At 39.3% G+C, this 23,487-nt stretch overlaps 1 protein-coding gene across 2 annotated transcripts in view; it reads left to right on the top strand.

Annotated features, from left to right (window-relative positions):
• Positions 1-23,487, top strand: part of gpc6a (glypican 6a) — a 172,922-nt gene that overhangs the window by 25,467 nt on the left and 123,968 nt on the right. For both annotated transcript variants that reach the window (XM_072465324.1, XM_072465325.1), the window contains exon 2: positions 4,523-4,681. In XM_072465324.1, coding sequence (XP_072321425.1) covers positions 4,523-4,681 — 159 coding nt within the window. The remainder of the gene's footprint in view (positions 1-4,522; positions 4,682-23,487) is intronic.

Below are 23,487 nucleotides of genomic sequence, written 5' to 3'. Positions count from 1 at the left end.
GTAATAGCTAATACTATTTTGATTCAATATATTAGCTACATTTTTACTTACTATTGAAATATTTGTGTATAAGTATTTCTCAAAGCTATGCTAATTAATGTATTTTTTGTGTTTGAAAGTGAAGGTTTTCTGAAAAAAGTCCATTTATAAAGCTTATTTTTTCTGATTACATAAGCACTTACACCTAAGCATAAATATTGTATTATATGAATGGGTCTAGCCAGTCTGGGAGCCGATCCATGAATGCGTGTTCAGGGGTGAACTAAATCATAGATGTGACACATATGACTGACCTCGTGTCAAGTTGTGTTGTTTTACATCCAGTGGCAGCTTTCAAATGTCATGTGTGTGACATCTGTAGAAATATGAGCAGAAGTGTGACTAATAATTCAGAATAAATCAACTAAATATTAATGCAAAGCCATATCATTTCCATGATTTGTATGTTATGAAGCCTCCAGCTCTTTGCGCTCCAGTGAAATGTCTGTGAACATTAATATCACTGAACATTCAAGAGTGAATTGTTTAAAAGCTTAAGTTGTTCATTCATCCTTTTGTCCTTGTCCACATTTGACACATGTTTTCTCACTCTGTTAGACGCTGTAGTATTAACGGCATGATTTTAAGTGGAAAAAAAACAAAGAAACCCACACTGTCAAGTCAAGTAACTGTGAATCGTTGATCATAAATTTGGCAAACCCAAAAATCTGGGAATGTTACCAAGTTTTCATTTCACCTGGGACATTCTCTGTTCTGCAAAAACACTTTACGTGATCATTACATTTAGGTCAAAACTCATTATCTGACGTTTGGCGGTTTCTGTTTGAACTGAGAAAATCGTGGTTACAATTTAGGTAAATATATATATAACGGAATGCATTTTAAGAGTAGCACGTCATCTTAATCATATCAGACTTGACTTCACTGTGAAAGTTGAATTCCTGCTCAAATTGTGTGTGCAGTGTTGTGATTGAGCGCCTCTGACAAACGTACAGTGTGATCTTGTGTTGAGCATCAACAGATCGACTTCACGTTCACGCTGCTAGAACAGGAGATAAAGCAATCAATCTTCTAGTCTTCATGGGGATTGTATTGCCTTGTCTTCCACAGTATGACATTTATTTACCTTAAAACATGCCTTTTTACTGTGAGCGGGGTTATTTAGTGTTAAATTTAGTATTATTTTGATGGTATTCTTTGTATAATAGTGTCTTTAAGGAGAGTAGAGTCACACAAGCTGCATTTACACTAATATTGGGACTAAACTAGGGTTAAAAAACCTAAAACTAAATATGGAAAAGGCTAGAAATAAACCAGGACTTGAACAGGACCAAACCAAAGTCTACACCAGGACAACACTGGGCGTAAACCAGGACTACATTGGGCGTAAACCAGGACTACATTGGGCGTAAACCAGGACTACACTGGGCGTAAACCAGGACTACATTGGGCGTAAACCAGGACTACATTGGGCGTAAACAAGGACTACACTGGGCGTAAACCAGGACTACACTGGCCGTAAACCAGGACTACATTGGGCGTAAACCAGGACTACACTGGGCGTAAACCAGGACTACATTGGGCGTAAACCAGGACTACACTGGGCGTAAACCAGGACTACATTGGGCGTAAACCAGGACTACACTGGGCGTAAACCAGGACTACACTGGGCGTAAACCAGGACTACACTGGGCGTAAACCAGGACTACACTGGGCGTAAACCAGGACTACACTGGGCGTAAACCAGGACTACACTGGGCGTAAACCAGGACTACACTGGGCGTAAACCAGGACTACACTGGGCGTAAACCAGGACTACACTGGGCGTAAACCAGGACTACACTGGCACAAGTGTTAATGGAGCCACATTAAGCCAAACCTACACCTTTAATAGTCTATATACAAGTGCTGTGATATTCCGGTCGCTGTACTTAGCACCTTCAATCAATTTGTTGCATGAGTGGAAGTCTAAATTGAAAATGCCTCCGTTGCTTAATGCTGTGTGAAAATAACACAAGTTATCCATCACTATGATTAGAAACCTTCTTCAATATTGTACCATTATAATTTACATCATTGGCTGCTGAAATGAGGTGTTGAAGACATAATCAAAACAAATGAGGAAAAAATGCATACTTTTTATTTTTCATATAATGCTACGACAACATGCATAATACGTGTAAACTATTGTATGAGAAATCTACATTATGAATTTGGAGTTACTATATTCTGATCTTTTTTCAATTTAAAGGACACACATTATGCACACATTTAACGTTGATCCGTCATCAAATACAGACCAGTTGTACTCAAAAACACTCCACTCTTAATTTCCCCGATGTGTGACGTCATAATCTTCCTTTAGCGTTGCTCCGAGATCTTCTGCGCTGTTTTTAAGTCCAAAAATACTGCATTAGCATGTTGGGGGCAAGTTAGCAATTGTTTATCTCATCCATATCATTTCCTCCGCTGCCAGTAGACGGAGCCATAAGTCAGTTCCTGGAGTGGAAAAAAGAGAGAGGGAATAATGAAGTCACAATTTTTGTAACCCTTTAATTTTTTTTAAATGATTCAGGCTTGGTAATTACACCTAACACCTAACTAGTACTCTAAGAAGTTACACCCTGAATATGCTATAAACTGCTATAAACTATAAGTTCATTATGAATTAAGTCTTGTTCATATTATGTTAAGGTGTAGTTATTATAAAGTGTTTCCATTATTTTGTGTTCTAAAACATGAGGTGCCTTTTCCAGAACCTTAAAAACAGCTTCCATTAATTTCTGGATATTTAAAATTCATAAAGGCAAATATTACAACTTACCTTTGGCGATGCATTTTAGGTTTACAGTAGCCTGTTGAGCTACAATCTATTCACCCCAGGTCCACAACAACTGTGGAAGTGGACGACTGAGCAAGTGCATACAACACTGTTCTGTTTAAGGTCAACTGTGCCAGGACACTCTCCATTCAGGCAACTTGCAACGTACCAAAATATGAAAGAAACGGACAGAACATATTACAAAACGACATCATCTTTCAGTGACGTGCGGGAAATCTGAGCAAAAATGTGATGAAGATTTTAGGTAAATCAGAGACCAAGACAGAAGAGGATCTACTTATCCCATTACCAATCTAAATAACCTCTAAAAACCTCAAAAAAAAAACACCAAATTGATGTTGAAGAGAATATTAAAAGAGTAGCACTGCACGCAGCCTTGTTTTGATGAGGGTCTGGCTGGCCGTGAGGTAGTTCTCATGAGAGCGCTGCTGTTGATGGTGCACCTCATTACTGTAGCTCTGCATCTCTAAGGACTGATTAGGACCAAGCATTTGATAGGACCAGCACGTACGCTACTGTATCCTGTTGTTTCATTATCCACACAGAGAGGAAGGATGCGAGCGTACGGCAAGGTCTGTCAGGAAGTCACGTTTTCAGAGCCCTTTTCCATCTCTGTTTCTCTCAAATGTTAATAACTGCGAAAGGACATCTATCAGAAATGGCAGTTCTTTTATGTGGATTGCGGGGAGACGTTTAATGATGTCCGCTGTCGCTGTCTGATAGAGGGCCAGAGATAATGCAAAGTGTGTGTCTAGATTTGTATGCATTAGTAATAAGTTTGTCTGTGTAAAAAAAAAAAAAAAGAAGAGAAAAAAGAAGTTGTGGTTAGTTTTGGAGCCACATTCAAATGCATGTCTGAGTAGTTTATCAATGCGTTTGTAGTTCCGAGACTTGTCTGTGTGAGATGGCGATGGCTTTGGATCAAATACTGTAGAAGTGAATGCAAGAGAGCACTCAATTGTGTTGCTTTGAAACTTCTCAGTCCAAACATATTTGATTGATGGCGTGTTTGGGAAGTAACTCTTCTCTCCTCGGTCCTTCACACGGAACAAATACCACAGACTTTTGTACACAATTTTAGTGAAGAAAACGGCAGCAATACACAGCTTTTGTATTAGTTGAAGGCAGTATCCTGATTTAACCCTATTTTTTAATGTGCTGTTATTATGTTATCTTAAGGGGTGTGCAATTTTGATTAAAAAAAAGAATAGATTTTTCTTTATACAGTATCCAGATGACGATAGTATAATTGTTGAGATTTAATTATCAGATAAACGTTAAATGTCTATGCATTTAATCACAAAAGTGCAGAAATATCACAATTTGTTGCATTTTGTTGCATTAAAAATATAGATATATAACCAATATACTTCATATCTAAAATGTTGCATAATATCATTAATGGTGTCTACCATTAATGATATTATCTAAATGTCTGCAAGCTAACATATTTCTGAATTCATTATCAACTTGTGCTTTACCTCTATTGGATGGAACCTGTTCACCAGCAGTATACTGACTAATATTATCTTTCTCAATTTGTTACAGTCTGCTCCCGTTTGATAGCGCCAGTGACGAGAGTCCTAGAATCACAGAAATGTTTTGATCAAAGAGTGGCGGCTGCGGCTTTACAAAGAGTGAAACGTGTTAAAATGAGTCCTCTCTCCCTCTGTGTGACAGGAGAGCACCTGCGAGTCTGTCCTCAGGGATACACCTGCTGCACCTCCGACATGGAGGAAACGCTGCACCACCAGAGCAAAGTGGAGTTCGAGAGTCTGGTGGAGCAGACCAGCCACGACATGAGGGCCACCTTTGTGTCCAGGCACAAGAAGTTTGACGGTAAGAGCAAGAGCTTCACTCTATGGTTGTGCTCTACATGGAGACTAATGCTTCTCAACCACATGAGTGAGGAGACATTTAAATATATATTCACTAAAACTTGACAATTTAGTGGCACTGTATGTAGTTTACTATTTGTTGGCTCACCACTTTCATTCAGCTAGGCATATGTCCTGAAAATGAAATCAATAACATTTGTGTTATTTTTTTTTTACATTTACAGTTTATGAAGAGTTTAATCACAAAAAGACATTTTAAAAAATATTCAAAAAATGTGTTATTTGTTACTTACTTTGTTCATTTAAATAATGTTGACTGGATTTTATCAAGGAGGAATGTAATCATAATTATTTCAGTAAAATACTTTTGGCAAAGTAAAATGCATTCAAATCCCAATAGATCCCAGATGAAAACTTAAATTCATTAAATTATACATTGTTGTGTCATATTCTGTATGGAAGTATCAGTTGATTGTTTATTAAATGTTTTACTTTGCTCAAGGCTGACCTGAGAGCTTATGACTTGAGTATCTCTTTAATTTAAATGATAGCCAGAGGGAGTTTTCTTCAGGTGCAAAACATTTTACACTTAAGACAGACAGAAATACTTTAATACACAGATTATTACTGCGATATACGGTAAATGCTCTTGAAGATAAACACATTTGGACGGGTGCTCTTTTCTCTCTTTAGCATTCACCAACACTGTTTTCCTCTTGATTTAATCCTCAATAGTGTTTTAGCTCAGAAGAAAAGAGAGGACTCCTTGACAGTTAAACTGTCAGGCCGTTTCAATTGCAGTTTGGACTCTGCGTGTGAAGTGATCCTCTGTCAGTCCAGGAGGGCTCATCTCCATAACTCTGCTGTCTTCTCTTTAGCTGTGTACATCATCTTTCTATACTTCTCTTAAAGCTGTTCCCTTGCACCTGCGTTTGTCACCCTTTTATCTCAGAAGGCTAGTGCTGAAATATTTGGATTTGAGCCAAGGGTCTTGACGCTTGTGTAGATTTATATACTGCAACAATTTGCAAAGTAGAGCATAAAACAGCATTTGTTTAAAGTTAACTACAGTACGCTTTATATTCACATTTAGAAATACTTGCAACACTATCAAAAAGGGCTATGTAGGCGGGAGATGAAGCAGAATAAAAAAACAAGAGTCATTTGTCAGATTATCTGTAACGCGCTGGTGTGGAAAGTTGTTGTTTTGTTTTTCTGCTTTAGTAATGTGCAGTTGGAGATATGTGTATAAAAAAATGTCAGCTTAGACTCACAAAGATTTTTATTTTCAAGAAAGTTGGCGTTTGTTTTGGCCCCTCATTTCAACCATTCTTTAAATTACAAGTCGTAAATGCATGAAACATTCAATACAATCTTGTAACCTTGGATTTAGGGCTGTCCGCCTTTAGTTGTTTAGTCGATTCATTGTGTATTCATATATTTATGTACATTATTGGTCGACTAATTGTTTGATATACTGTAGATTGTATGGATTTATCTGGAGTGGATCGTACATTTAATCTGCAATGCAAATATAAGCAGTGTTTCGTAGTATAAATAGATTGTTTTCCATGAACAACTGAGCGGTTCTTGTCTTGTGAGTGCAGTTTGTGTCGGATACACGGTCAGATCATCGTTTCGAGAGCTTTTGCCAGTTTAGTTACCAAATCGATCACCCACATTGATTGACAGTTTAAATCAGCCTCTTCTGATCCGTTAAGTAAGTAAGTAAGTAAGTAAGTAAATTTTATTTATATAGCACCTTTCACAGACAGAGGTCACAAAGTGCTTCACAAAACACAGAATAAAACAATAAAAACACAAAAAACTTACAGTGAACAATACATATACAACAATATACAGTAAAATCAGTCTGTAAAACAAGTGCATTTAAAAGGCTTGACTAAATAAAAAGGTTTTAAGCTGACCCTTAAAAGCAGTAACTCAGTCCAGTGACCGTAGGGAGAACGGAAGATCGTTCCAGAGTCTGGGGGCAACAGCCTGGAAGGATCGGTCTCCTCTGGTCTGAAAACGGGTGCGAGGAACCAACAACAGTTTCTGGTCCAAGGACCTTAGTGAGCGAGAGGGAGCGTACGGTTTAATCAGATCGCTGATGTACGATGGGACCTGACCATTTAAAGCTCTAAAAGTTAAAACAAGAATTTTAAACTGTATCCGGTAGGAGACCGGCAGCCAGTGAAGGGCTTTGAGAATGGGTGAAATGTGGGCCCTTCTATTTGTGCGGGTTAAGATCCTCGCTGCAGAGTTCTGGACCAGCTGCAGACGAGAGAGTTCCTTCTTATTAAGACAGGAAAACAAGCTATTACAATAGTCTAAACGTGAAGACACAAATGCATGAATTATAACTTCCAGGTCATTTTGAGACACCCTTTTCCTGAGCTTAGAAATTTTCCTCAACTGAAAGAAACAGTTCCTCGTCAACAGCTTAGAGTGGTGCTCTAAAGACATGTCTTTGTCAAAGACAACACCCAAGTTTCTAAGACTTGGTTTAGCAGTCTGGCCTAAAACACCCAAATACTGGTTTATCCCTGGAATGGCATCATCAGGGGCAATAATCAGAGTTTCTGTTTTGTCAGCATTTAGCTGCAAGGAGTTTTGACTCAGCCATTGTTTTATTTGCACTAAACATCTGACCAAGGAGTTCAGCCTCTGGATCTCAGAAGGTTTAAAAGAGCAATAGAGCTGAATATCGTCAGCGAACAGGTGATAGGACACATCACTAAACTCTTTAATGATCATTCCCAGGGGAATTATATAAAGCAGAAATAGGACGGGACCCAAGATGGAGCCCTGAGGAACTCCACACAACAGATCAGCTGAGTCGGACATTATTTGGTTTGCAGCAACACTAAAGCTCCGACCGGATAAATATGAGGAAAACCAATGAAGAACTGACCCCGATAGTCCAATCAGGTCCCTCAGTCTGTTCAAAAGGATATGATGGTCGACAGTGTCAAAGGCTGCAGACAGATCCAACAGAACTAGAACAGTGCATTTTCCAGAATCAGCAGACATCATAATGTCACTGGACACTTTCAACAATGCGGTTTCCGTAGAATGATGTTTGCGGAAACCAGATTGAAAAGAGTCGTGAATGTTTGACTGATCAACGAAATCTGACAATTGTTCAGAGACCACCTTCTCTAGGATCTTGGACATGAACGGGAGCTTTGATATGGGTCTGAAACTTTTGGGGTCTGTCGGGTCCAAGTTTGTTTTTTTTTCAGTAAAGGCTCAACTATGGCATGTTTAAATGGACCAGGAAACACACCAGTAGAAAGAGAGAGATTTACCATTTTGGTAACCCAGTGGCCAATAACATCAAACACTTTGAGGAAGAGCCTGCAGGGAAGGGCATCTGATGTACAAGAGGAGGGTTTCATCTTGGTCACCAGAGCTGAGATGTCTTCTAGAGTGACAGGCTTAAAAGAAGACCAGTTTTGGGAAACAGGCTCCACAGAAACAGGTTTATCAGACAATGGGAGTGGGATTTGGTCTTTGATCACCTTGATCTTATCGATAAAGAACCTGAGGAATTCATTGCTGTCAGCTTTGCAGGAAACAGGAGTCACTGCAGCTGAAGGACAAACAATAGAATTTATAGTGTCAAACAACACTTTGGGGTTTTTCTTGTTGGATGTTATTAGCTGGCGGAAGTAATCAGATCTGGAACTTTCCATCATTTCATTGAAAGATGACACAAGCTCTCTGAGGTGTAACCTATGGACCTCAAGACTAGAGGTTTTCCACAGACGCTCAGTTTTCCGACATAGTCTCTTTAGGTTTAGGATATCTTCATTTATCCAAGGACAAGCTTTTTTCTGTGATGACACAGTGGATTTTACAGGTGCCACCTGATCTAAAATGGATAAACATTGGCTGTTAAAGGAATTAATTAAACTGTCCACATCAAGACAATTCATAAACAAATGAGGATCAAATACAGCAGAAAATTGGACAGCTGTATTTGCAGTGATAATGCGCCTCTAAGACCTTATGTTTGAGGGCACAGGCTCAGGAGAAAAGTTCAATTCAAATAAAACACAGCTATGATCGCTCATATGGACATCCTCCACACAGAGGTTAGCAACACTCAGGCCAAGTGAAAACACCAGGTCTAAAGTGTGTCCCTTTTGGTGAGTGGGACCTGAAACATGCTGCTCAAAGTTAAATGTTTCAGTCAAGGTTAAAAGATCTTTTGCAGGGCATGATGAGCCATCGACCCAAATATTAAAATCCCCAAGAATTAAAACATTTTCCAGCTTTATAATAGAAGATAAATAGTCGGTCCTGGGACACAACTGCCAGACCTCCTCCACGTCGACCAGGGCGAGGCATCGCTGAAACGGAGCAGCCAGGTGGGCAGAGTTCATTTAAATGAATAAACTCACCCTCTCTCTGCCATGTCTCCGTAAGACACATGAAATCAAGGTTTTGTCTTGTAAAAAGTTCATTCAAGGAAAACGCTTTGTTGGCAATTGAACGGGCCAACAAAGCGTTCAACAAGCCGAGCCGGACCGTGGATGACGTCACGTCCATCGGTTCAGCTGAGCGCAGCGGGACCTGTCGAAGGCACGCCTTACGGTCACGTGATTCCCATCTGTTTCGCCGGTAAGACGACGAAAAGAAGGAAGCGGACGGTGGCGGTGGACCCCAGCGCTCATAATTCCAGCGGCGCGCGGGCTCCAGGAAAACAGCCGCCACATCCCGCGCAGGCTCCAGGACCGGTGCGGCCCAGATGGCCCGTGCAGGCAGCGGGAAAACAGCCGCGATGACACAGACAGGCTCCGGGAAAACAGCCGCAATGACCTGTGCAGGCAGCGGGAAAGCAGCCGCGATGGCCCGTGCAGGCAGCGGGAAAGCAGCCGCGATGGCCCGTGCAGGCAGCGGGAAAGCAGCCACGATGGCCCGTGCAGGCAGCGGGAAAGCAGCCGCGATGGCCCGTGCAGGCAGCGGGAAAGCAGCCGCGATGGCCCGTGCAGGCAGCGGGAAAGCAGCCGCGATGGCCCGTGCAGGCAGCGGGAAAGCAGCCGCGATGGCCCGTGCAGGCAGCGGGAAAGCAGCCGCGATGGCCCGTGCAGGCAGCGGGAAAGCAGCCGCGATGACACAGGCAGGCAGCGGGAAAGCAGCCGCGATGACACTGGCAGGCGGCGAAGACGGCGACGGCGAACAGCCTCAAACATCGAGGAGCGGGACCAGGCGCAAGCACCGAGCACGTCTCCCAAAGCCCAGGCTCGTGTGCTCCGAACACAAGGCTCGTCTGCGCTTGACTTGCACACCAGACCTTGTGCCTCGTCTCCTCTGCTTCCTCCTCTTCCCCGGGCCTCGGGACAGCAGCAAAACGTCAGGTGAGTTGGGTGGACAAACAAGGGGTGGCGGAAAGGCTTGTTTGTACCTGTCCCATGTGTCGAAAAGCGACTCCATCGTCGCTTTGATGTGGAAAAGAGCGCCACGGTCATAAACCCGCACAGCAGACACACAACAGACTAATGTCTGGGCTGATAAAACTGCATACGATGTAACGATCGTCACAAATAAGCGGCATAACAGGAGTCGAGCAGTGGCGTGGCCGAACACAGGCGCCATCTTGGAACTAAATGTCACAATGACTTCCAACGCGGTTAAGAGAAATAAATCAACAAATGGCAGAAATATTGTTAAGGGCTTCACCGGTAAAGTATTGACATGTTTTGCTCAACAAGAAAAAGAACAACGGCTTAAGAGAAAAACTAAACATTATGATTTGTGCATATTTTTTACCACTGAACTACAGGTTATTGTGGTATCTTGCACTTAAGAAGTCAAATGCAAAAATAAATCAATACAGCCGTCCTAAAAGGCATTTAAACTTCACATAGAACAATGAGTGTATTTAGTCATCTGGTAGTCATCACTTGGCTGCCCGCAGTTTCCCTCCGTGGCGCTGCTGCTCTGTGTTAATCTGCGCGTGCTCCTCGTGGGGCTTGAATCATCCCTCATCAATTTTACATGTCCTCATTTTTGTCCCCAGTTATTTATAGGGAACTATTATGAAAACCTTAACTTACTTTTTGATTACCGAGCGCTCTCCCCAGAGGCTCACAGGGTTTTGATGTATTGGTTGATGTATTATTCAGTAATCCTGCAGCCATGAATGACTGTGGCAAGAATTAAGGTTCAAGTCTGCGCAGGTCCAGTCTTCTAGCTCTGTTTTGAAGTCTTGTGCGCACCAAGTGGAGAAGGAAAGGTTGGTTCGAACTGCACAGATGGAAAACAAATAGCGAATTTACCAGTAATGGCATTTTGGTGGATGAAGATGGCCCTTTAGGTCTGTTTTTGTGGATTCTTTCCTTTTTGAGACAGATACAGCATGTTCACTTAAAATCATTAAAGTGGGCCATATTTGACAAATGGACTTTTGAGAGCTTTTCAGTTTGTAGTTTTCCTTTCCTCTGAAGGTTGTTTTTTTGAGTGAATCAATCTCCTGCAATCAAGATGCAGAACATTTTCCACCATACTGCTTGGGTCTTTATTTTGTGTTTTATCGCTGATACACATGGGGTTGATGTCGACGTACGTAAAGAACAGGCGGAAAGTTATCTATGTTGCAGTAAAGATATTCCAAAGTATAAATAGATATATAAATAGGATGTCATGAAATGTTTTGTAATTTGGACATTTCATTGGTCCTTAAATTACTGGTTTAAGTCAAGATCATCTTTTTTCTGATTCTTCTAACATTTTCTGTATTTTTATGTCTTTGTTATTGTGGATTCCCTGTGATGATATTAGACTATTAGAGAATAATTTGATATGCTTCGTGCATGTCTGATGAAGTCAAAGAGCAGCTTAAATGTGCAAAATAAAGATCTGATCCATTAAAGTTATGTCTTGTGCTCAGTCAAGTTCTGCCAGACACAAACCCCTACTGTGTGTTTATGTGGATCAAAGTGGAATGCTATTTCATATCATCTTCTGCAAGTATGTTTCTAATGCTTGAGTAAACTAAGAAGGACTTGTAAAATACGTGTGAAGTTTGGGTGGAGTTAAGCTTAAGATCAGTAACTGCCACTATACTAATATGAGGAGTACATTAGAGCTGCTGTGGCTTCTATGTAGTAATATATTAGCATTCAATGTCATGTAGAGTCAACTTACATCAGTATTATTATTCCATTTACAGTATTTATACTCCATTCTATGGCTGTGCAATTAATCCAAATTGTATCAATATTCAGTTAAATCTTCAATGAAGAACTTGGATTGTTTTAATCAATAGGTCCAAACCAATCATGTGTCGGTAAAAACTTCCACTGCCACTGACAAAAGCCTATTTTGTTTAGGTTCACAAAATTAATATTGAAATGCATTTGTAGAGAATACATCTTTTTAAATATGCTTTATTTTATATATATATATATATATATATATATATATATATATATATATATATATATATATTAAATATATATTTAAAAAAAAATATATATATATATATATATATATATATATAAAATATATGGCCTCGGAGCCCTCAAGCTCCCAGGCTTGGGACACGAGCTTGAAAAAAGGGACCACCCGCGGAGGGTGAGGAGAGAGAGAGAGTTTAAAAAAATATATTGTTTATTTATTTATTTCTTCATATAGCCCAGCCTTACTCTAGACGTTTCAGACGTTTCAGACGATGTTATGAATCATGCTCCACAGAAAGACTACACCAGCCATTATCCACAAAGGCTGTGTAAATAGGGGCTAGAGCCAAAATGCTGACTGATTGGTCAAAACCAGATAGTGACTTTGATCAAGTCAGATTTTCCCTTTCACCAGTTCAAAAGAACACAATTCAATTTACATGCAATTTACATGCGATTTACATGCGAGCTGCATTTCACACGCTGCAGTGTCTTGTGGCTCAGATGCCGGGCAATTTCTGTTTCTATATTTCAGGTTCCATCCAATGTGCAAAGGTCAATCCAATACAAAATGAAATTGACCTTCCACAACATGATTTGAAAACGTGGTACACTTTGTACACATTTAATCCATGTCTGTCTCCTGCCATTTTCTACATATGAGATGTCTGAGAACGTGTTGTTATGAGAAGTAATTCTGACACTAAGGGGTTTGCAGGTTTTTTTTTAATAGATATGTTAATAAAGGGAAAGTTTAAACTCTGTTGAGTCTCTTCTGCGTTGGTGCTTCAGAGTCATTTGCATTTATAGGCTCATGGGATTGACCCTGGTCTGGGAACAGTAGAATTTGTGATCATAGCTAAAGTAACAGGAAAGTCTGAAATCCAGAATACACACTTCAATTCTTTACGAAGAGTGAGACTTGTTTCCCGGCACTCCATCGCGCCTCATGTCAAACTCAGAGTGTAATCAAATGTATGTATTTATTTGTCTTTATCTAATCAAGAAAGTGTGAGATTTAGAATCTCTGTTTCAGGGAGTCCCGGCCGCAGAGGAAGGTGTATAATATATATATATATATATATATATATATATATATATATATATATATATATATATATATTATTGTACATGGTTTAGTGGTAGTTCATTTCCGTGACTTATGTCAAACTAAAGCACTCATTTGTCAGTGGTAATTTATCATTTAACAATGAAATCAAACTCCTCCTCAGATCAAGAAGGTTCGTTTTTAATTTGGACAGACCATACGTGTCTCTGATTGGATAATCCACCTGTCAATCATGCCCATCTGAACTCGTGGAGATTACAGAACAACAGGACCGATATCGATGTGTAGAACACGCATCATTACCTTCAAAGGTATTGTTTTTAGTTGATGTTTAAGGCAAAAGCAAATTGATATATTTTATTCATACAATTGGGAGTTACAATATTTATAATATTCGATTTCCCAGCTGTAAACTTAGTATGTTGTAATCACATATTTTGTGCAGCTGCAAAAGTGCAAATATCTCCGTCTTGAATACACTCTGACTGAAGACTCAGCTGCTATCATTTACTTAAAGAAATAGATGTAACCAATACTTTTTAGTCAAATATAAACATCTACTTTCTGCTGTGCAAGTTGCTAATAAGTTATTTTCTATAGCTTTTTATAGCTCCATAACAATGTTGAGCCACTTATCCACGGACTCACATGAACAACCTGCTTCATTTCTCAATTTGTAGTGATTTTCAAAAAGCATCGACATTAAACATGGCTAAATATTTTTCTTGGTGCAACTTTAGATCAAATCATAATGTCACATATTTCAAGCCATGTGCTCAAAGCAAAGCTGAGGCGATTAGTGGACAGAGAAGGATTTCTTGTACCGACTCTTGGTGCTGCATCACGTGATGTTCTAACCATTAGAGTGATGTTTTCCTCTTTTCTCAGCTCTTACAGACGAGCAGGGGGAAGATTAGTGCATGTGGTTGGTTGACTAAAGTCGGGGTTTTGAGCCGTAGCCTTGCTTGACTGACTTCTTTGATCCGGGCCCAGCAGTGCTTGTGTATTTGCAGAGGAGCGCTGCAGTGGCCCCTCTTTCCCTCAGACAATCCCTCATTCACACACGGCTAAGACCTGGACTGACTCGGACACAGCAGTAATCTGCAGCACCAGGACACAATTTCTCCAGCTCAAAGTGGACTGTGTAAATAGCAGACTGAAGTGTAGCTCAGAAACGCAGCGTGGTATGTCTTTTGTACAAATATAGGAACACTTTTATGGTAGAGGCTTTTTGTAAAGGTTTGTAAACCAGTGATTTGGACATGTTTCTAAGCATTGTTTTGTAAAGGACCATGCATTCATAACATGTATGTTACCATATGTTACCAGTGTTTTTAAGAAGCTTGATTAATCAGTAAAATATTTCTACATCTAATACCTCTAATTTATTCTGATCCTTTAGTCTATGGAGAGCAGCTTTGGGAAAGTTCTATACAATGAACCCATAGGTCTTATAACAAGCAAATATAAATGCATTGAACCCTCTGTTTTTGCCATCAAATAAAGTCTAGGTTGAACTGTTGCCTCTACGACCCGACACAGAGTCTCAGGTCGGCTTACCAGCTCCTTTGAAGTGTGCCAACAACCAGCCGGAAGCTCAGAGGGACCAGGCCTTTGGCAGCACCAAAACTTTGGAACAAGCTGCCTTTGAGCATTAGACAAACCTCTTCTGTACCTGTTTTTCAGGCACTTCTTTGAAAGGCTGAGAGTACTTAAATGCTTTGAATTGTTTTATTTATTCACTAGCAAGGACCACAACCCCAGCTACAATGCAAAGTGTGTATTGACATGGGAGAAACATGAACAACACAAATGTAGAGAAATGGATGCGGTTTTGGGGCTTCTGGCGATGAGGGCTGAAGGCTCCCGGGCCCCATACCCCCATCTAGGAGATACATTAGAATAATTAGAACAATTCAAAAGAGGGTGGGAGGGAGGGGCACGACGTCATGAACACAGTTGTATGTGATCTGGATGCTTAAATTGTGTAGCCACAGGAAGGGGCGTGGTCCTGCTCCCGAACTTACAAACTTATCTCCCTGTATGTTTTATTCGAGTAGCACTTTGTTCAACCTGGTTGTTTTATAGTGTATCATGATACAGTTTCGATATCATCACATCATAATAATGATGGTTGGCCTCTTTGATGCCATGAGATATAATTATGACAAAATTATAATGGGAAGTTGTTAGATTATACTACAAACTGCCCCCAGTCAGAACTATTGACTCTGTTTTCTGTTTTAACTTTAAACACAACAATGCTACAGGGAAATGAGTTCTGATTAATATACGCATTGCACATCCAACCAACTGTGCAGTGTAAATATATTTATATAAATATTCTGCAAGAGCTTCAAATAACTTTTAATGAAGCCTTCTCGTTTGGCTTTGGAAACTAAATAAATGGAAACAAATGGATAATGATTTCAACTTCTATAGGATTGTACTATATATGATTTATGGAAGTTGTGCTGAAAAATATATTTAACTATGTTCATACGCAGACGACCAGCACAGAATTCTTCTTATGAGGCAAAAGAGTTTCCCATTTGTGTAATAAGAGTTCATGCTGACTCCAGGTAAAGGCAAAAACTTTCTGCTCATTTACCAACAGTTTCTTGTCAATGCAGGATTTTTATTTTGGCATAATGACCTGGCCCGAAACGTTACAAAAACACATGATTTCTTAGTAAAAAGTCATATTGATTTCCCCTTGTATTTAATATCACATCACGAGGGTCATGTCTGCTCACTGCTATTATTGCCAATACTTTCAAAAATGTATTTCTTCTATGTGACACACACAAGCCAATACATTTAGCCCATTTACCAATAAGTTTGCGTCAGCCATCGAGCGGTGCCACCCACTGCTGCTCCTGTATGTAAGCCGAGCTCTTTGTGTGCACGGCTAAAGAGAAGCTTTCACTCGGCTTTAAAGACAGGCGCTCAATTGTTCTCATTTAGTTGCTATTGGTTTTAGTCTGAAGAATGTGCCTTTCACCAGAGATTCATTTCAGGCTTTCACAACAGCAGGACATTTTTTCTTTGTGAAGTTTGTCAATAGTATACATTTTCTTTGAGACAAGACGTACGACCGGACACAAAAATATGATTTTCCTTCCTTACAACAGTCAGTTTTCCGTGAAACATTCATATTATCAATATTGTCTTAGCACAAATGAACATAAATTGACAGTCTGTTATGCATTTGGAATTAAGAGACAAGAGTGACCAAATATAATTTCCCTGTGAACACTCATTCACTTGTATCAGATTCAGTTTAAAGTATATCTACCCACGCTTCTCCCTTTTCACACGCTCCTGTCTTTCCTGAAGCATAAATGAAAATTAAAAACCTATATTGAGTAACATTCGATGTGTGTTTTTGTTTGGTTTGACTCTTTGTAAAGAAACAGCTCATCCCAGCTTGTGCTTCAGTGAAGAAGTGAGGAATAGCGCTCTGAGCAGATGGCCCTGTGATATATGCACCAGATGCTGACTGTATGAGCATGTAAGGACAATAATGGAAATCTAATTTAACAAGAAGTTACTGGCATAAACATTTATTTTTGTCATGTGTTGAAAATTCTTAGAATTCATTTTGCAAGACACAGTAGAACCTTGTTAAAGCCTGGGAGCCTGCATTTCTATCCTTCTACAGAGGAAGTGAAATTGTTACCATGAATCTTTGGGCACATGCACCGCTTTAGAACAGATTTGTCAGATGATGAAGCCCTTGCACCATCAACATCCTCTCATCTCACAACAAAGCAACGTGGCAGACGTTTCTTTGAGGTTAGCAATTGATCAAATTAAATGTAGTTTTTTTGTGGTTGTTGTGGTTTTGAGAACATATTTAGCCCTTATTCAGCCTTTATTCCAACCTATTTCGACCTGATAACGTACTTGTTTAGATCTAGTGGTACTAGCTGAGAACCACGTCTGTAGATATACCATATGATAAACCATATGTGTGACTAACCTTTCACATTATAACACCACATATCAAATGATACAGCTTTTCCAATATGTATTTAGGTTGCTTTTTGTTGAAGTCAAAGTTAAAATTTAGAAATTGGCCACAATTTATAGTTGACAAGGAAGAGTTACATCAAAACATCTCAGAGGCCCTCATTATTTTCTGCTTGTCCTGGTTTAACACTCAAGTCATGAGCTAGAATCCTCACAGACTATTTGATCTCTATGTAAAATGATTAGCATATTAACTTTAATATTCGTATTTGTGACATAATTAAGACTATTGTGTCTGAATGAACGGTTGAGCACATAATTGCAGGTCTGGCTGTGGAGTGACCGCTTGTGTTGCAAACAGAACTGTAATTCCCATCATCCTTTGTGCATAACATAATAACCTGTATTATTAATTTATGGCATGCATAAATTAGATAATGGGGTAAACTTGATACACAGCCTAGGATTGTGACAGATTTTGGCACAATTTTGGATACACTTGAAGTTTCTCTCACTGTCCAACTGGGCGATAATTACTGACAGAGGTTAAGTTGGTAATTAGAGGCAGTCTTGGCAGTGCTCAGTTAACATTGTCGGGAGTCTGTAATGGCCTAATTTATTACGGACATACACAGCAGTTACACAGCAAACACAGAAATGATGTATGTAGTGGTATGCCAAGAAATTAGAGGAGAGTTTGCACTCATTTAAAGACAGCAGAACGTCTGAAAAGGAATTCACGCTTGTTTGTACAATTATATGAGATACCATGGGGAATACCTGCTGCAAAGTATTTATGAAAAGAAATGCTAATACTACCACTCTGGATCTTAAACACAACCCCGATTTAATTCTACCTCTGTAACAAGTGGAATTAGCCATATATTCCATGTCTTAATCTAATGGCTTTCCTTACCAAAGTTATACTCCTAAATTACATTTCAGAAATAGTTTAGCTGATTAAAACGTTGAATAAAAATGATGGCCTTTGAAAGTTAAAGGAGATATATATTTATCCCTCAGATTCATCAAAATCTTACTCAAAGTTGTGTCTTTAGTAATCCTACTGTCCTGCATTTGAGGCTTGAGTGCCTGGAAAATGTCAGTTTTCACCTACAACCTATCTTTGCCCACTGTGTACTTGCAATGTTTCAAACCATTCAGACACCGGAGCAAACATGTAGGGTTAAAAAATGTGTTGATCATTTCAAACTAATAAATGAAAAACTGCTGTTTGCCACAGAGAGTTTTGAACAGGTCAAGACAGAAGACTAGTCTCTATTATTGAGTCAGTTTGGATCAATTGAATGGTTTTCAATCAGCAACATTCTAAATTGTGATCCTTGTATGTTGAAACTAAATAAAAACATCACAATAATGTGACACAAATGCCTGGTATAGAAAGTATAGGATTTGACTGCTTTTCTCAGACTGCAGTCTGGAGGAGGCTCTGGAGTTCACTGCTGCAGACACAGCACTCAGTGCTTTACCTTCAGGAGAAAGCTGTTTTTGTCAATGAAGACTATTTTTCAGCACTCTCTTTTATTATTGCTGTCATCATTTTATGATGAGGGCTGAGAGGTTCTGAAAAGAGGCACTTACCAAAACAGCACCAAAATAGGGTTTTAACTTTATTAAGATTAAGAAATAATAAAATTAATTTGAACAAAATTAACAGTTTTACTTGCTTTAATATACTTGGATACAGCTTCTCATTTTATTTTTCCTATAGTCTTTTTACCACATTCTGCCTTACACTTTCTTCTTGTACTTTATGTCATACTTATTTTGTAAACTCTATAGCAAATGATACTCAGTTTTCATCTTTAGCTATATATTCTCAAAGTATTACATTTCCAAGACTACTTATCTCTGCAGTACAATCGCACAGAAATGTACTTCCGGAAATGGTGTGGGAGCGGCTTTCCTGGCATCAAACTCAGGCCATCAAACACACACCGTGGACACCGAGGACAGGACACTGGACCATGTAACTGTAAGAGGGCCTCATTACCTCGGGCAGAACAAGGAGCAGGACGGGGCACACATTGATTTAACCCCTGTACCTTCACGTCAAACGCAAACCACCGTGGCAGCCTGATGTCCATTTCTGATGAAACGTAAAACCATGTGGACCGCAGTTCCTGGAAGGTTCCATAAATAAATAAGTTGTGTTTTGATGTTCATGTGTTCTCCTCAGTGAATGTCAGGAAGACGGGTATTCTCCAGGGAGGTTGAAGAAGTCTGACCAGTGGTACTTAAGTGTGGCAGTGTCCCTAGTCATATATACATACTAACATACGCTACTGTGAACCAGGCAGCAGCTTTATGTCCCTGCTACTGCTCAGGACGGAGCAGTGTGGACAGTGTGTTGAAGAGAAGATAAAAGGGAATACCACAATTCTCCACACCAGAGTAACACCAGAGCCTGTTGGAAAATATGACCACACGTAGAAGTGATTAGCATCGTTATAAATAAGCGTAAATGCTAACAACCTCATGATCTAAAAGCTTCTTCCCTCAAGCTGTCACAAGCTTGAACGATTCACTTTGAACTTTGATTTTGCACTCAACGTTTATTTAGCAACTTAATATTTTTTAGCTTGCTTGATCACAGTGTCAAAATGTTTCTTGATACTTTCAGTGTTTTGTAACTTGTGTTCATTGTTTGTTTAGGTGGTTGTTTTTATTGTTTTGCTGTGCACTTTTTGGTGAGCTTTTTGCACATATTTGCCAATGTGGTTTTCCAGCTGCAAAGGGCAAATAAACTGAATTAAATAACCATTTGTTTAATCTAACATTATGCCAGACAATAATGTAACAAACAAATACCAGCCCACAACAGTTTTAACAATCACATTTTACTTTTATTTCATCAAACCCCACAAATCCTGCATATATTAGTGAACTTTAGAAAAAAGAAAGATAGATATTAACATGTTATTACTCATTATCAAATATAACAGCCATATAGACAACAACAACTTATCTGCAGATGTCATAATTGATGTTTTATTTTGTTGTCTCATTGAAATTAATAGGTCAGGACGTTTATATCACTACCAGATTCCTAGACTGAAATTAGTTCCATAAAAAGTTGTTCCCAAAGTCCTTCCTCTGAGATATTGGGTTCACCCGTTTAAGGCAGGGGTGTCGTGTCAGTTGAGAACAATGAAAACTGTCCTGGTAAATGTGGCACAGTCTCTCAGTTCTGCTCTTCAACTCTCCCACAGAATCTCATGCATCATTTAAAGATGTGTGAACGTACAGGCAGTCAGCAAGCTGTAATTTTGAGTTTAGCATTCACTTAAGAGTTGGCAGTGAGTAATTGGCATGTCATGTTTTTATGTTGAAATGGCAGGAGGGAAAACATGACATGAAGAGAGCTTAAGTGAAAAGCAATGATTGTTCTGGCACTGCTGACCAAGCCACCTTTCCCTTCACACTCAAGAGTCTGACACTGCAGCCTGTCCACATTGTGTTCACACTTTGATTTGTTGCAAACTGTCTATAGTTTTTCCACAACGACGGTAGAATCCTGAGGCAGCTGCAATTGCACCACCAACCTGTGGTTCAGTGGATCGGACAAGGTTTGAGTCTGTGTTTTAAAAGCATACGTAGAGAGCGGAGCGTGAACGGGCCTCTGTTCAAGGTGAGAGAGTGCGCAGCGCGGCAGATGAACAACCCAGATTCCTAGCCTGCAGTACTGCTCAGTGGCCTGTAGTGGCCACTAAAATTACTCTGTGACTTCCAGCTCAAGTGAGAGGAAAACAGACTTATGTGGATATTGTTTTAAAGGAAATATAGTTGTGACTCTCAGTGATTTGTTTTATTGGTCAATCACTGTTTGCCTTGATCTGCCTGACCACACGCCACTGCCTGATTATCTCCATGAAGACTGAAGTTTACTGTCATACTGGAGAACATTAAATAAATTAGAGGAAAAGCAACTATAGAAACAGATGGTGGATTCTCCATTATAAAAGTGACATACCTCACCTTGAAATGCCGCTCTAGCGATCAGTTTTCTTTATAACTGATGTGTTTTATTGCAGGGAAAAGAACATCATTCATAGAAACATTTGTTCTGAGATTACAGACTTTAATCAATCAGATGTTGAATTTGCATTTTTAATTTTTTTCAAGCTAGAATTGTGTTTGTTTGTCTGGGATGACAGATGCAGATACATTATAATATACAATGCTTTGCTTTCCTGCAAATTGTTACCAAACTTTTATATATTTTTTGTTCATTTTTTATTCCTATATCAACATCAAGTGGTTTCATGCCTTTGAAGTACTGAAAACACATCGTGACTCAGAAATATTCATTCAAAAATAACACAACAATTAGAGCTAAAACTAAAACTCTTTTCAGCATTCTGTATGTTGTGTTTCTGTGTTCATTTGATCTGCCTTGACTGAAAATCATTACCATTTGCACATTTTGGGAATTTTGCAATAAACAAGCAGTAGTTTCTGGAAGAAATTGAAACTTCATGACAGTTGACACGACTTGGGGCATTTCTGCGTGAAGATGTTTTATGATTTTTTATTGACAGATTGTTTACTGCTGTTGAGACTGTCCTGTCAACAACACCTTTACAATCGGTTGAGTGACGTACTGTGATTTGAGGCAAGGTGAGGCAAGTTTATTTATAAAGCACAATTTGTACACAAGGCAATTCAAAGTGCTTCACACAACAGACCTTCATCTCTGTTCATTCAATTTAACAATTTTGCTGACATGAATCATACATTTTGTCCGTGCTTAGTGTTCCCCCAGATGGAAAACCAAATCTATTGGCCCACACTGGCAGACTCTCCAGACACTCTTTCCCATATTTATTTGACATTGCCATCTTGACAAGAGTCCCTGGGATGGGCAGATCACTTTTAGATGTATTCTTTCCCATGTTTGTGGGGCCACTCTCGTGTAGAGTAAGACTGAAGGTTTCAAGGACAGCATCAAGCGCTTTAGCGTTTCTGTCACAAATATTATCAACATGAACATTGAAATTACCTGTAATGACCAAACCATCAAAGTCTGTGCATACGACTGAAAGCATCTCAGTAAAATCATCAATAAAACTTTGGCAGTGCTGGGGAGGCTTGTATAAGTCAATGAAGAGAATGGATGGAGACTGCTTTAGCTCCATTTTAAAGGATACATACTCAAATGATGAAAATACCCCAAAGGACAAACTGTGGGTAATTATTTCATCTCTTAAAACTGCACAAACACCTCCACCCTTTTTGTTTTCTCGTGTTTCAGATTCAAACTTAAAGTTGGGTGGAGCAGATTCTATTAGAACTACATTTCCTTTGTTTTTGTCAAGTCATGTTTCAGTTAAAAACATATAATCAAGATTATAAAAATATATTAAATTATTAATTATTAATGATTTGTTACATAAGAATCTAACGTTTAGCACAGAAAGTTTCAGACTAGTTTAAATGGGACTGAGCCTTATCTTTTCACAGTGAATATGAATCAAATTTCTCAGGCAGTAACTCATATTTTACTAGCAAGAACCACGCCACAACAATGGAATATAAAATAATGTTAATTGATAATAGTGATGACGATGATGGATCGATGATGGATCGATGATAGTTGGCTTGGGTAATCAGCCCGGCCGATTCAGAGCCCCCCTTGCTTAGATGGCGATGTAAGGTGAGGTGAAGATGATAGAGACATGGGGTGGGAAGTTGGGGTCAAGAGAGCAGAGGCAACAAGAGATGCTGAGATAGGCCTGTATAAATAGGGCTTCTGGGTAATTAGAGGTGTGGTTTAAGAGTGGAGGAGTCAACTTCAGTCAATGATTAACAATCATTGACTACATTTCTCAAGAGTTTCCATCAACCATCACTCTTTTTTCAATAGTGTAGTTCCCTGGAAAATGGCCCAGTTAAACTTTGTGTTACAAGGGAATATGGAATTGATGGCTTAATTTCCCTAAACCACTTTCCTCAACTGTGTGTAGGTGGACTTAACTGGGGTCAGGCGCCTGAACCTTAATTGCATGTTATGAAGTAAAAAATGTATTTTCACTTGCCACAGTTTTTTAATGTGGCTTGGTAGATGCTTGTAATAATACTGAGTTCATTACAGTGTTGGTTTAACAATCTGAAATGTCATCAACAAACAAATCAAACCAAGAAAGGTTTGTGGTTTGTATTGTAACACAAACCCTCACATTATAAATATCTGCCTTGTGCACAACTTTAGAACTGTTTTTTTCAGATGGTGAAGAGAAATGGGGCAGACGTCCAAAGCTCAGGCATTCAGAGCACTGTCTGCGGCTCTCTTGAAACAAAAACTCTTATAAAACAGTGAGCAGTGGTCTG

This window comes from Eucyclogobius newberryi, unplaced genomic scaffold (genome assembly GCF_026437365.1).
Source record: "Eucyclogobius newberryi isolate DKJ021-1_F unplaced genomic scaffold, fEucNew1.0.hap1 SCAF_5, whole genome shotgun sequence".
Classification (NCBI taxonomy): domain Eukaryota; kingdom Metazoa; phylum Chordata; class Actinopteri; order Gobiiformes; family Gobiidae; genus Eucyclogobius; species Eucyclogobius newberryi.
This window is presented reverse-complemented; position numbering and strand designations above follow the sequence as displayed.